The sequence below is a fragment of the Emydura macquarii genome, unplaced genomic scaffold (assembly GCF_026122565.2).
Source record: "Emydura macquarii macquarii isolate MOO-44397 ecotype Brisbane River unplaced genomic scaffold, CSIRO-AGI_Emac_v2 contig_587, whole genome shotgun sequence".
NCBI classification, from domain to species: Eukaryota; Metazoa; Chordata; order Testudines; family Chelidae; genus Emydura; species Emydura macquarii.
This window is the reverse complement of record NW_027130724.1, coordinates 4,853,611-4,869,283: the sequence shown is the minus strand read 5'-3', so window position 1 is coordinate 4,869,283 and position 15,673 is coordinate 4,853,611. Positions and strand designations below refer to the sequence as shown.

General features: G+C 38.8%; 1 protein-coding gene across 1 annotated transcript in view; it reads right to left on the bottom strand.

Annotated features, from left to right (window-relative positions):
- MUC2 (mucin 2, oligomeric mucus/gel-forming) overlaps window positions 1–14,087 on the bottom strand; it is a 59,271-nt gene extending 45,184 nt beyond the window's left edge. Inside the window, 11 exon segments of the mRNA XM_067540418.1 lie at window positions 887–956; window positions 2,095–2,205; window positions 3,608–3,746; window positions 4,084–4,201; window positions 5,024–5,149; window positions 5,580–5,796; window positions 6,158–6,267; window positions 6,663–6,753; window positions 7,397–7,511; window positions 10,975–11,239; window positions 14,018–14,087. Of these exon segments, the coding sequence (XP_067396519.1) occupies window positions 887–956; window positions 2,095–2,205; window positions 3,608–3,746; window positions 4,084–4,201; window positions 5,024–5,149; window positions 5,580–5,796; window positions 6,158–6,267; window positions 6,663–6,753; window positions 7,397–7,511; window positions 10,975–11,239; window positions 14,018–14,087 (1,432 nt within the window).
- Window positions 14,088–15,673: the final 1,586 nt, after the last annotated feature.

Here is a 15,673-nt window from a genome sequence, read left to right as displayed (position 1 = left end):
AATAAGCAGTGCTAAAAGGATTTACAAATCTTTGGGGAGGTTACTCCAGGAACCTCTGTTGTTATCTGTTTACTGATCTCCCACAACAACCCTCAGTGATTCTGCCTCTCTGCAAACTTCTTTCTAGCAGAAGACTGCTAGATGTGACCCCCTGTAGGCACCATCAGCATCTGTGCATCATCTGCAGGAAATTGTTTGGCACAAATATAAGGTAATTGCCCCATTAAAGCTCCATACCCCAAATATAAGTTGATGCCTAGACTGAGCTTTCTACCCATGTCAGCTCAGGAACAGAGAGACCTAAGGTCAGTCCTCAAGATCACCAGCCTTGAAAGGAATACTTAAAGGAAAAAAAAGAAACAAGAAGAAAAAGATCCTCTGGTTGGAATTTAAGTGACAGATATACATCGGAAAATGTTTTCTCCCTCCTAGCCTACTGAAAACACCAGAGTGTATGGCTAAAACTCACCCTTGAGTTAAACATGACATTCTTGGTCCCAGACGGAATATATGCTGGCAGTGAAGTTTACATCTATCTGTTTATATGAGGCACACCCAGATTAAGCTATTTGCTCAACATCACACAGGAAGCCTGTGCACAGCTGGGCCTCCTGGGGCTCAGGCCAGTGACTTAACCACAAAACCATCCTGCTATCTTTCCTGATTAGCCTCTGTACACAGAGCCACTGTTAGGTGCTTAGGACACAAATTCCTCCAGTTATTTTCTCAAATCCTCTTCCTCTTTACATTGCATCCCAATTCATTCTAGCACAAACTTTCACAAAATGCCTCTCTGCCTTTCTTTCATCAAAGACTCTAATATATAAAGAGCTTCTTTTTTCCCTTAACATCTGATGTGCATTGGAGAGGTGGCCACATTTCTTACCTGTCACATGGGGCAAGTGCACTTCCATGTCATTCAGTAGCACAGTGCCATCTGATCTGAAAACCACGATCTGTGTGCAAACAAAGAAAACTTATTTAAATTACTGTGACTTCATGCATGCAGAGAGAAAACACACCACAAAAATGAACCTTAAAACTGGGGAGACAAGAAGGGGTCTCGCTACTTTGTGCAGATGAACTCTATATTCTAGTCACAATTTTAAAAAAGAGCAATCTAATTGGCTAATGAAGATTCTGTCCATACTAGTATCCAGTATATGTACAAAGGTTTGCACTTATTAGACAATTTTTTCAATGTACACTAAAACAGTTTCTAATGGAGAAAAATGGTTCAATAAGGTCACTTATTCTGGATACCCAACCTTGCCAAATGGCTGAAAGCATTTGGCGTTTGACACCAGTGGTATGTCGGTATTTGCTTAAGCACACACCTTGCCATGTGTGATTTCTTACATAATTGTACAGACTGATAGAATTATAAGGAAGTGCTTCAGTAAATTCTTAACACAAATTTTAGTATGTACTTTTGGAAACATAACTAGTTTCACAAATGTTACTGTCAAGAGCCAGGAAGACCAGAAATATATGGTGGGAAAGGAGGAGAAAAAACTCACAGAGGTCTAGATATTATGATGATGGGAGAATTAAAGATAAATGAGAAAGACAGAACAGAAAAATAGACTAGACAAGAGGGCAAATTCAATGAGAGTGAGAACTTCCAATTTTCCCCCTTTCTATTAATCATTAGTGAAATTCAAAGAGTTGAGAAGCCTGGCTTGATCAGTATTCAAGAGTTTGAATCCTAACCAAAACATCTTAGGTCTGCAAAATTGGACTTAAATCTCAATACAAAAAAATCAAGCACTTCTTGTTTTCAGTCAGATTGGAAATTCCATGAGAACAGCCTTACAATGCTTCCAGCAATGGGCAGAACCAGAAAGAGCAAAAAGAAAGAAAGAAGGAAGAAAAAGTCAAGCAAAATCTTTGAACTCTGAACTTGTTCAGACTGTGTAGTGCAGGTTTGATTTGGGATTTGTACAAATGTTTGGGCTGGTTTTTATTTTTTCTGAATTCAATCAGCCTTACTCAGCATCCCCAGAAAAAGCTTATCAAAAGAAAGTAGACAGTTGAATCTGGGAATACAGTGAATGATTCCACCTATCCAGCAGATCCCCACAAAGCACTTACATTTTTCTTGTTGTCTATTAACAGCACAACAGTCTTCAAACAGGTCTGTCTGTCTCTGATGTCACAGGGGGAGAGCTCTGCCAGAAGGGCATGAGTGTCATTTACATTTTCCTGTAATCAAAGTGGAAAAAACATCAATTATTACAATATGATGGGTTGTATAAACCCCACCCTGTCTGAGAATGGGTTAACTGGAGTCTGAGAGCTCTATTAGTCCCACCTTATTACACCTCAGGGATGAGTTAAAAGGAAGGAGTTCAATGTAGTTGGAAGGAGGAGAGAGATGGTCTGGCTGTCTATCTCTGTGGGAAGGGCCTGATCGGATCCAGGCAGAGGTAGAACCAGGCAAAGGTTACAAGAGTGCAATTAACTCCTATGGTGGGTCTTGAAAAAGGAGCAAGACTCCAGAGAGACAGCCATGTAGAAAACAGTTATGTAGAGAACAGAGAACGGAACCAAGATAGACTAAAGACTCAAGTCTGAGATGGGCAAAAGTTGCTTAGTTTATATTTTGTATGTTTTTAGGGTTTTACTGAGGGATTCCAGGGAGAAGCCCTGAGACATTCTGCTCTGGAAATCGAGTGAGACTGAAGAAGAACCCAGGAGGGATGGAAGGTATTATATTGGCTACCATTATTTTGTTAGACATTGTTTGGGACATCAATACCTCAGAAGGGATGGAACTATAGTCTAACCTGTCTGGAGGGCCAAGTCACCACCAGACCAGACCAGACCACTGACATCCCAGGGAAGAGAGCTAGGTGGAGTTGCTGAAATGCTGTTTCTTGCCACTCAGGAGCACTGAGTAGTAAGTTTATGACATGCAGTCAACTCTTTTGTATCCTGAGCTGATTTCTATCACAGAGGGCTGAAATTGTCTGTTAAATTAACAAATTACTGAAGAGCTTTGCTTTTGAGAATATTCTTTCTAGCACTACCACCAGAACTAGAACTTCCTTTCAAAGCTCCAGTGGCCAGCTTTCAAGTTTTGGTAAGCCAGATCCTCGTTCTCTACAGCAATAGGGAACAGATATGTCAGGTACAAAGGGATGACATAACTCTCTGTGCCCTTTTCCCCCAGACTTATTCAATATCACAAACACAAGCATTAGTGTATTACAGATTAGGCAGAAGACTTCCAATCCTCTTTTCAGATCTATTTGGCAGAGCTGAGTCCCTCAAATTGCAAGTCCAGCCATCTGTTCACTACCATCAGTGTACTCCTCTGGACTCTTATAAGTGAGATTGGGTTGCTTACCATAAAACTATTCCATAATCATGAACCTGGAAACCACTAAGACAGTCAGAGTATAGCAGGTGAGCATAAACCCCCACTACCACATCAGTGGACACTGGGGATCACGACTCACTTTGAATTCTCTAGTGTAGACTCCACAGTGTCTTCCTTTCTAACCTCAAAAAGTGTAATGAAACAGTAATCAACAGCCACTGTGTCAGAATGCAGATACATCTATATTTGCTATCTGAGAGAAAAGACCTTTAATACATATACCTTGGACAGCACATAGTAACAGTCTCCATGGAAGGTGTATTTCTTCCCATCAAAGGTGGTGATGTGAGCACCTCCTTCCAATAAGCATGAGCCTGGACAGGGTAAATTCTTGCACAGCCACCGGCCTGAGTCACAGATGCTATAAACACAGATAAATAAGGAATAAAAAATGTGGTTAGGTGTCACAGAGACTAAAAGCACTGAAAACATCTGGATACAGAGCACTATTGGGACAGGATGAAATACACCTAGTTGCTTTCAAAATGTGTCATTGAGTGCTTCTTTAAAACTCTCCTCTTTCACATATTACAGACTCAAGATGCCATAAAATTGGCTCACTATAGCATCATGACATTGTGAACATGTAATGACACCATGACTTTTTCAGCAGGACATATACAAATAGATAGCAACTTTACAGACAGATCCATGCATAGTCATCCTGAGAGAAGTTCAGACTGAATTGTAATTCTCACCATTCTTCACATTCATTGATGACACTTTGCCCAGGTGAATACTGGGTTCCATGTAGTTTGCAGTGACATTGGTTAACAGACACACAGCCTTTCCCATTGATGTCATCATAGACAGTTCCTACAAAACACAACCATAGGCTCTCATAGTTCATGTCAAAATACCAGCACCAACCAACACAGGAGAAACTCTTGAAGCAGGCACACTCTCAGCCAGTCCCAAAATTATTGAATATCAAAAGGGGATTAGAGGCCACACAGCTTCCATTATTTTTAATAATGTTTAATATAATATTTTTAAAGGAAGATGTGTGGCTAAATCCTCTCTATTGCTTTGAAAATCTCAACTTAAATCTGCATATTCTAAATGGCTCGATTTAAAAAACCCCTCCTAAAATATTGTTGTTCTATCACTGTAAAGGTATTTTTCAAGGTTGGCAAGAGGGTCTTGAATTTTACATCTGAGCACATTGTCACATATTACTAATACTATCTCCAGGTAAATAATATATATGTAATGAAGCTCCTTGTCAATTGAGAAACTCTACCTCTGAAAACATGAGTGTCTACTGCTTAAACCAAAGGACCATCCATCAGTTCAGAGGCACTAATGGTCTCATAAACCGTGTTGCCTAGCCACAGATGGAAATAAAGAGCCCAACTGGGTTAGGTTGGGTTAAATAAAATCATGCTGATGCATGACTTTTGTATACATGCTAGAATTTTATTAATTTACAAGGACAAATTAACCATTGATAAAATGTATTCATTTCTAAAATGTAACTTTCTCTGTATTGAATATTTCAACCCTGAACCATTTGCTGGGTTTTTTAGTGACAGCAAAGCATAGATAATACAGCCTTTTTTCAGATACATTCTGGAGTATATGAAGAGACTTGAGCCCAGACCTATTGTCTCATACAGGACTGAGAGAGACGCCTACCTTCAGGACAGAAGCAGCCATCCATGTAGTGTTCCTCACAAAGGTTGCTGATCTCCAAATGTGAACAAGTGTTCATGCACGGTGAGCTGCTTTCCTGGTAGATCATGTTTCCAGGGCATGTCTTAGCTAAAATAATGAAAGAGAAATGATCAGTGATTTGAATACAAACTCTGTATTCCACAGAAACCAAAGAGCATATATTGGCTCCAATAAAATCAATGGAATTGTCACAACTTGGCCGCAATTTGACCAAATGTATTTAATGTGTTTAATTTCTGAAATGTTTTTTTTCTTCTCTACATTCTTTTCTTGCTTCTTGAACAGGAGACACTGATCCTAATCATGCTTCCACTGTAATTAATGGCAAAAATCCCATTACTTTTGCAGGAAGCAGGATCAGACCCTATGGTTTTCAGTTGGAACATAATTTCTACTTTCAGGAAATGTCCTTAACAAAGGCAAGGGAAGGGAAAACAAGAAATATACAAGATGAACAGTTTTAAATAGTTCACCCATGATAAACTGATTGCTCTGCAAAGTTTGTGAAGATGCTTACGGCAAAACTGTTCTGTCCTCCAGTTTTCAGGCCGGCCACCAGCATGGGAACACTGGCGTGAGTACTCAGAGATGGTGCTGCATAGGCAGAAGGAATCCTCAGCTTCCTGGCAGGCACACTTATCCTGCATGCAGGTTTTAACATACATCTCCAGATTCAGACGGAACCCACAGTCAGCGAATGCTGGAGAAGTCAGCAGACTCACACATGCATCACGCTAAGGAGGAGAGGGGGAAAATAGAAGTTTAAAAGGCACCCCTGTAACCTAGAGAGGATCCTTTTTGCTTAAATGGTGTTTGTCTCCTGGCCATCACTAATGGTTGCAAAAAGATGGATGGGTCCAAGTCTTGGGTTGTCTCTGGATAATTCTGTGTCAGAAACAGCACACAGGCAAATAAGATCTTTCCTCAATTCTACACCTCCTTTTACAAGGCACAGCAACGTTAATGCCTTTGGAGTTAGTGAGGGACATGGTATTTGCCTTGGAAAGTTCCAGGCTCCACACTCAGTGGTTTCCCCATAATGCAAAAATGTCTCCACATGCCAGCTAAGTAAAGTTGACCACTATGATTACTCACATGCTGATTACAGGTTGGGATAACTTGTGTTTCGTCAGGGTCCTCACATACTGTGTTGGGTTTGTAAATCTTTTGTAAATTTCCAAAGGTGATCGGATTGAACATCATGCCTGTGAGAAAGATTTAAAGAGGTCTTCATAAACACAGCAAACTTAACAGTAATCATCTGGTTCCTGGCAATCAAGAAAACTGTTTAATACACAGCAGGCACTGCACTAAATATTATAATACTATTAAGAAAATCTATTTCAAGTGGACATGAAAAGCTCACAGGTATTCTCATAAGTGAGAAATCCCGCACCACCAGAGAACTCCACAGAGTCAGCTGATCTTGGAATATTGTACACTATTCATAATTTATCACTGTTGCAATCACTGGAAAAATCTCAGGTCAAATTTAAGTTCCTGTACTGTAAATTCTACCTTTGCGCTCTTTGATGCTTCCGCATACAATATCATAAGCCTGCCTTCTGTGGTATCAATATAATACTGTCAGACCTCTTACCTTCATAGATAAATTCATTGTAGATCTGCTGTCCGTTGTAATCCCCACAAAGACCACATGTATTGTTGTTAAACTTGGTTTCCAGCTCCAGCTAAATAAAGAAAACAAAAACAGAAATAAAATCAGCTGTAGCACTAAAAAAAATATTCCCAACAAGAATACATTCACTAGGAGGGGAAGTTAATAGAGGAGAGACAGGGAATGCCTCTCCATTGTAAAGTAGGTTTTAGTGTGTCGAACATAAGAGCAACACAGTCCAATACAATTACCATGGGAAAATAACAAAAACATACCATGGAGGAATGTGAGAAGTTACTATGCTGTGATGGTGCCTCTTGTCAATATTATGTCAAATGTTAGGAAGAAAGTGTGCTTTAAATAAAAAACTTTTTCCCTAAAGGGGTTGACTTTATGCCTTGCTGGGAAGCTGAATAACAGAGCACAGCAGCCCTCCAAGGGGCAAACAACAAATGGATAGCAGATCAGAATTTGTTAGGATTTTTTAACCAAAATATTAGCTGTTCCTCATTCCCTTCTCGTCTTCTGAGAGAGAAAAAAAGTTCATCTCTATGCCCACCTTCCTTCACATAATGGACAAAGGAACCTTCTCACCTGAGAGTAAGTTATCCCCATTCCCATTTGGAAGAGGCTGCTTAACACAATGACTTTGTTCAGCCTATGTTAATTTGTTAAGAACAAATTGTACCAAAAGTAAAGTTCAGTGTCATACATACCATGAGTGCATCCTCACGGTTCCACATTAGAACCAGGCCCGCTCTTGCATAGAGTTTAGTGTAGACTTCATTGCTCTCAATCAGCAAACCAGACCTATAGTATGGTGGTGTTACACTGAGAAGAAGAAAATCAGAGATTTTGCATTAGACCTAATTCAGAAACAGGAAGAACTAAACGGAATGTCTTAGGTGCTGCAAAAGGAACATCAGAATGTATGGAGGAACCAGGCTCTGCAGATTGCCACTTTTCTGGCCTCCATTTCTGAGTCCCACATAGCTGTTCTTTACAACACAGGACAGACTCTATTTAGTAGGGAATTAAATCCTCTTCCTCTCAGATACTTGCTTAGGTAAGTCACATTTTCTGTTTCACCTGGTTTAAATGGCTCTAATCAGCATTCATTCCAGTTGGTCACAGAAGCCCAGTTCAGATTCTTCCTACTTGAAAGCAGTATAGATGACTCCTCTGTGCCTGACACTTGCACAGACTTCATTAGATAACACTTATCCCCTGGAGCCATCACATGCAAAATTTCAGACTGGACATTTCGTTGCCATCTGGAATTTATCTAGACAAGTCACGGCAATCTCAGAGCCGCAGGCTCCTTGAAGGGATAGATTCTCTATCTCAGGAAAGAAGACAAAATGCCAGCTGCACTACAAAGAAATGTGAATCAGTCAGTCAAAGGAAAAAACAAAAAACAAAGGACCTGGAACTGGGAGAGAGAATATTCTCTGCTCCCTCCTGATTCAGGATCACTCAACAAATGGGCACAAGAAACTGAATAGTGTCTTTTATTTTCCAGTAGTCATAGCTCCATTTCAGGAGACTGGATATCTCCTTTAAATAACCTTTATTTTTTTGAGAGATTGGTCTAATGATCTACGATGGGGACAACATAGACATGGGGTCTGATGGTTAATACAAGTGGAAGAAAAGTGTGGGGAGAAAAGCATCCAAACTCAATAATCTAATAATAAGAGAAGGATCATTAATAGATTTGGCAAAGGGCATTATTTTGACCTAAGTATCTCAAACAGGACTGAGCAAAGATGCTGTTGACTGAAAAGAAGCTGATCCACTACGTATTCACCCCATTGTGGCACGTCTTCCTTATGTTCCACTGTTTACACAAGCTACAATGTAGAACTTGGTTCAATGATAAAGGCATTATGCTGAACAACTTCTTACAATAAAACCTAAATAGCTCAATACTTGATCAAACAGAAATAGTTACACTGGAATCCAGCCAAACCAGTGAATAGCATTTCCTTCTCTATACAGATCTCAGAACAAATATTATTGCCCAGTTTAATGGTGTGTGCCATGCAAATATCCCTTCTCACAATTTCTTTTCTAGCCTTTCACAGGTGTATTTAAGTCCTAATTTCTTGGTGCCAGGATTTTTCTAACTATTCATCTTGCACATTTCTAATGCATGCAATCACCTTAGCTAGGGTCTGGACAACAACTAGAAACTCACACACTGACATTCTGACCACTAGCTACAGGTCACACCATGAACATTGGAGCCTGAACAAAATACATTTTAAAAAGAGAATTGTAAAACACTAGGCAGCTATTTGAGAGCATGGAGTCTTCTGGGATGGAGCTTTTCTAATGCTGACTCTTTGCTAGCGAATTAGAACTGAGGAATTTATAGTATTTATGAAACGAACACTGCAGCACCAAACCTCAGAGGACCTTGACATAAATAACTGTTCTTTCTACTATTTGATTTCCACCTTTGTAAATTTTATTTCTTTCATTCTTTAATTTTATAATTGTTTCATTTCTTATCTTATACAAGGTACCTGTAAAGTAGTATGTGTGTATGTGTGTATAAGGTATGCCATTGAGATGAATAGAAGTGGCATTTTACAAATCTTTATATGCTCTACTGAGCCCAAAATTTTATGGTAAAGCGTAGAAGAACTAAAAACTCTTAGAAAATCACTCTTTCCTGAACTTGCTGATTGATATCTCAGAACCCTTCCAAGCTGCAGAAATGCTACAGCAGTGAAGAAGTAAACCAAGGGCTGAACTCAGACCCAGCCCATCTCCCCTAAGCAGTGCATTGTCACCAAATCATTTAATATGATGATATAACTTGAAAAAATATGTCACCAAATCACCATTGGAAGAGCCATCTCATTACCCCACTATCAAGTATGAATTTTGTGTTAGTAGTCAATGGATTGGGTACCACAAGGCACTTTTTAAAATTCACCTGCACTACAGGTTTCATTCCATTGCCATGTCGTGATATTTTACATTGCAAAGGGTCATATGCCAAAGGCATAGTTTAAAGAGTATGAAATTCTATGGAACACTAAATCCTACACACAGTGAAAACCTGTTCTTACAAGTCTTTAAGAGGGTTTTATTGTTTTATAAACAATATATAGAAGAAGAATACGTTCAGGGCATGGTAAAGCATTCTTTAAATGAGTTCCAGAGGGGTACCATGTTAGTCTGCTTTTAGCAAAACAGCAAGAGTCCTGTGGCACCTTAAAGACAAACACATTTATTTGGGCATAAGCTTTCATGGGCAGAAACTCACTTCATTGGATGCATTCATTTATGCATTCATTCTTTAAATAACACTTAAAAAACTGCTTGTGAATTTCTTTTTAACCCTTTGGTGTACAACTAAGTGATCTCTCATTTTTGTCAGTAATATATGTCAAAAGACTTCATGATATTTCTGCATATATCCTGGCTTCGTGCCTGGAAAATTATTTTCTATTCTTTTAGGAGGTATTCACTGGAGTGAGTTTGACAGTTTTTAATAAAACCTGTTTTCTAGTTAGAGGCAATAATGAAAACAAAAAGGTTCATATTTATTTGATCATATTAAAATCTGTTAAATGTGATCCAGGTTTTGGCACCCTTATTCCAGTGACAATATCTTACCTAGTGAGCTGTCTCATTCATTTCAGTGGGTCTACTTGCAGAGTAAGGCATTGCTCAGCATAAATAATGATGATAACTAGATCCCTGTGTGATCACATTATAGGAATAGGAAAATAATAGAGTTTACTGTGAAAAGGGATATATCACCATAAACTAATATCTCATGTTTCACCTCTGTTATATTTTGATAATCTATTGAGCAATTTTCTCCAAACTGTAAATAACTAATTAGAGAAGAAAAGAAAAAATAATCCAACTCTCTTTTGCCAAGAAATGGACAGGGGGGAAGGGTGGCAACAAAACACCACTTGGCTTTATGTGGACCTTTAGAGCCACATCCTCAGCTGATGTAAATAGGCATAGCTTCAGTGAAACCAATGGAGCTATGTCAATTTACACCAGTTAAAGATCTGACCCATAATATTTTGAGTTCTGTTGCTGCACAGGCAGAGAAAACAATTCAAAGATCAAACCCTCTCCCAGAGCTGTGTTGAAATCAGCACTGCTGCCAGTGCATAAACAAGGGCCAATATTGTGTTCCTTCCCCAGAATTTCTTTTGTACCTTAATGCTACATGTACAGTTCTGTTTGTCTATGGAAGCAGTCAGCTTTCATCCTACTGGACATTTCTCTGAAGAATTATAAGACTAGAGGAACTAACCTTTCCCCATCCACCACAACTGTATTGCGGAGGAGGTAAATTGTAACATCCTTTATGGTGATCAGGACGTATTGAATTTCAGGGTGTCTATTGCTATTCAGAGCACGCTGAATGTGGATTGAGAACTCCTTGAAAGACTCTCGGCAGTCAGAAGCAAAGTTGTAATCACAGAGGCCAGGAAACTGGTAGATGTCTCCATCAAAGGTTTTGAAATTATTGTTCCCCCAGGTACTGCAGACATAGTGGCCATGGTTTTGGGTTCTGCCTGTTAAGTGATGGAAAAAGGATGAAGAAAGTGAAATAAAGTAGCTAGCACCCATTGATAATAAGCAACGTTACACAGCAAGACAGCTGAGGAATGATACTAAAACGATTCAGCTATGGCATACAACTCGGTTTACAAGAGAAGATTGTCTGCTATGTGTACAGAACAAGCCATTTATAAATATATGAGTAACAATTTGCCAAAACTCCAACCAACTCCAAATCCCCAGTATTTGCATAATAAACAGAAGATATGTTCATCTCTCTGGCTGAGAGACATACATTTTTACATGCAGCTGGGACCTGGATACCTGTTGGAGTTCTGATTGCATGTTCTATGGATGAGAGCACTTGCCTGTTGAAACTGAGAAGTAGAACTGGGCACAATTGTTTACACAAATAGCTTATTCATTGAAAAAAGCAGTTTCAGTAAACCCAAAAGTATTGGTGATTTTGCAAAGTTGGCAAATAGTTTCATCTCAAATAATTTTGGGGGGCTCTATTTAAAAATGGACTGAAGCTCCATCCACAGAAGAAGAAATAGTGGCAGCTCCTATACATCTTAGAACCTCTAGTGGTTAGGGCACTGCCCTGAGATGTAGGAAACCTGGATTGAATTCCCCCCTCTGCCTGACATAGTGCAGGGACTTGAACTTGCGTATCCCACATTGCCAGAGTCTGCCATAACCACCAGGTTATAAAGTTATTGGCATACACTCTCTCTCTCTCTATGGACCAATGACGAGTCAAATATTTTATACCAAGTGGAACAGCTTCAACAGGAGAAACCGAGAAACACCCCTTCCAGAACATCCTGTAGCCCAGTGGTTAAGGTACAGCCCTGGTGAGTGCCCTAACTACTGGGCTAAAGGAGGCTGCTCCTTTGGCCATTTTGTGAATCTACCCCCTTAAGTTCCTTTGTTTTTTTATTGTTAAAATGTCCAGAAATGAAACATAATGCTTTGTTCAACTCAAATACATTTTTTGTCGATTTTTTTGAATCACCGAATTTTTTCAGAATTTCCAGTTTGGTTGGACCCAAACTTATTTAATTTTCAGAACGGCCACTGAACAAAAAAAATCAGTTATTTTCCCAGCTCTACTGAGAAGCTTTAACACCCCTGTCATATGGTACTTCCATTCCATTAATGTAGCCTCTAGGCCAGGATGGCAAGTATATTAATTTATTCTAAATAATATTTTTACTTTTTCAATTTTTTTGCAAGAAATTTTCTTTATAGGAATTAATCCCTTGCCTAATCCAAGTTCCACCAAAAAGGAAACACATTTATTGAATAACCAAGCACAGATCCCTATCATTCCATAGGGATATAGGTTAAATATTGATCTGTTACAAGACAAAGTGTACAGAACTTGAATTTTTAATGTGTGAATTCATTATTTCCATTAGAAATAGTGATTTTGGAGTACCAAAGTTATTCACACAAACTCAGTATAAGACAATATAAGACAACTTGTCAGGAGGGCAAGAAGAAAGCAATAGCAACCAAGTGTTTGGTGGTCTCAAATTCATTCTGCTACCATATGTCCACAACAGTAACTGACACAAATGTAGTACAACCTACAAGTTATTCTCAGAACTGGTATTGCAGGGATTGTTGTAGATTAGGTTTCAGATTTATTGTTAAAGCTATATGTAGTTAGGGAAGCCAGCCAAGCAAGCAAAAATAGCCCTCACACTCATAAACACTAGATTAACTTGCAATTTTTAATTTGAGTGAACAAAACCACAGGTCCCATTGAACACTTCATATTTAAAGGCATCAGGACATGCTGTATGTAATGTACACAGCAGAGCATCATATTTACAGTTCATGGGTCTACTTTGATGCTCACTTCCTCCAGAGATCTATAGATATTGTTTGTTTTGGGGAGAATTTCTGGGATCCTTTAAGATCTCCTAATTTCTCTACTTTCTACTCCATCCAAACAAAGCCTTGTGTTGCAGCATCCTCCTTCTTCATTTAAGGAAGAGTGCACATCAATCCCTCCAAAGCCCATCAATGCTGATTCTTGCATCCACTGGAGAGTGGGAATGGAAAGCTATGCAATGTGTTATCTTCTTCCCAGTTGTTAACATCAGGTGCTCTCATAGTGATATATTCAAGAAGGGACCAACCCCAGGATCCAAAACACTGATCACCTGCACAGGAATGCATCACTCACCTGTACCAAAATATTTGCTATTTTTCAATAATACATATCCATCCTAACATCTCAAGCCAATTAAATTGGAAACACATTATTTTAGAAAGATAGGTTAGGAGATTATGGACTAGGATTGCTGAACAGGTTAAAAATAATCTATTCCAAGTGTTAACAATATATACCTCTTTTGGACAAGAAAGCATATACTGTTATTTCAGAATAGCCAAATGCACAATTTTCCTTATGAAACTCATCCCCTTTCTCCATTGCTATTGCTCAGTACCTGCCAAACTCCTGCAAACGTTCATGCTAGACAATTGTTCCTTCCTCACATACATCAAACTAGAGATCAGCGTAAAGGATTCAGCTAGCCACTGAGTTCAGAAAGAAAACTATAAAATCCTCCTCCAAAAGGAGCTGCATCTATCTATTACAGCTCATCCATGTGGTCTCAGCATTTGAATGTTAAAAATAAAGGGAGGCTATTTGATGTCATAATATTCCCTTTAATTATTTCATCACATGTTTAACTTTTTCTTCACTACACTAGTTAAATCTTTCCACCCTTTTCCAGTGGGAAATTCCTCACCATCCCATTTCTAGCTCTTACCTTTTTTAATTTCACTTGCATAGGCAAGAGCCAGCCACAGTGCAAAAAGGCTGGCAAGTCTTAGCCCCATCGTGGCTAAGCGGGACTGAGAACTCCTTCAGAAAACTTCTCTTTATATAAGGCCATTTGGTACAATTAATGCCATCACAGAGGAGGACATGCAAAGTGAGAAGAAGTAGGAAGAATACAAAATGGGTGCAATGTTTACTCAGATAAGAAAGTAAACAGACATAAGTTTTCTCATAGCAAAATTCGGAATCTGGCATACAGGATACAGTATTGATTCAGTTTTATTGTCTTTTTTATATTTTAGGTCAGCTAAGCTTAACCTACAATAACTCTTGGCAACAAAGAGTGAACATTTTGGGGGCAGTTGAACAACAAGGGAATCCCTTAAATGAAGCTTAATCTGGGATAGCCTCAATTGTCTGCTTTGAAACCAAGAGCTTTTAATTTTACATTATTAACCAGAAGTATTTATGTACAGATTAAATAATGTTTGTAAAGCACCTTGAAGATGAAATTGGCACTTAGGGGTAAAGTGTTGTTATTATATGTTATCTATTGCAAAATTACAATGCAGCAACCTGTTGGGATTTCAGTTCTGGGACTTATACAGGGCTAGGTTTTGAGATGGTATAAATCACTGAAATATACCTACTGAAGATCTAACCCATAAGGTATATTGTATTGAAAAGTATTTAAAATCTGTGGGGATGATCTCACACAACTTCAGGTACTCATACCACAGGGCAGAGTCCACAAAACATCTCTGCAGTGCTACAGAAAAAGTTCACCAAAAGTTTATGGAGGGTCTCACAAAGCAAACACCACCATTTCAGGCTTTAAGTAAAGAAGAAAAAGGTTGTAGTCCACACCCATCAGCATTAGACCTAGGCAGTGCATATTTTCACATAGAATACTGCTTTTTTGTCATAAATAAATTGCTTACATGCGCCTTTGCTGATAATCTGTCATTCCCTCTTATTCCCCTAGTCCCCAGGCCATCTGTTTCAAAAGACTGCAGCCTGAAAAAGGCTATAATGCTGGTTCTGCTCAATACAGACACAGGAGAGAAAAAAAGAGGGGGAATCTTTTTTGAGTTTCAAAACTGAAATTACTTCATAGCATTGCTAAAGAAATAACTGCCTTTTACATGCATTTTCTTCTCTCTCTCAACTGTTCCTAATCACAGAAAGCTTCCCTATAACCTTCCTTAGCAGGGAAAAGACACCTTCTCATTTCAGCATGTCTTTAACACAACTGCTTCTCAGCACTATTACAGGGTTTCCATCTTTCAGGCTCCTAGAACTTATAAACCTTCAAAACAGCCAGGAAAACCAGACTGTCTTTTTAAAAGTGTCTTAACATATGAAAAGAGAAGGAATAAATTTTCGAAAAATCTCCAAAATGGCTACTGTGTCCTGTGTTCAAGAAACTTTCACTCAAGTGCACAGACAAAATTAAATATGAATCTCTAAGAAACTGAACACTTGGGGCTCATGGAGGAATTTTATAGCCTGAACAGAGACATGTTGTTTGGTTCCTCAGCAACCTAAGCATGACATCTTTTACAGCCATTAGCCCTGCTGACACTAACTGGGTTCTCCTCTTCCATCAAAATTATGAATTGGCTGATATATACATACAATAAAC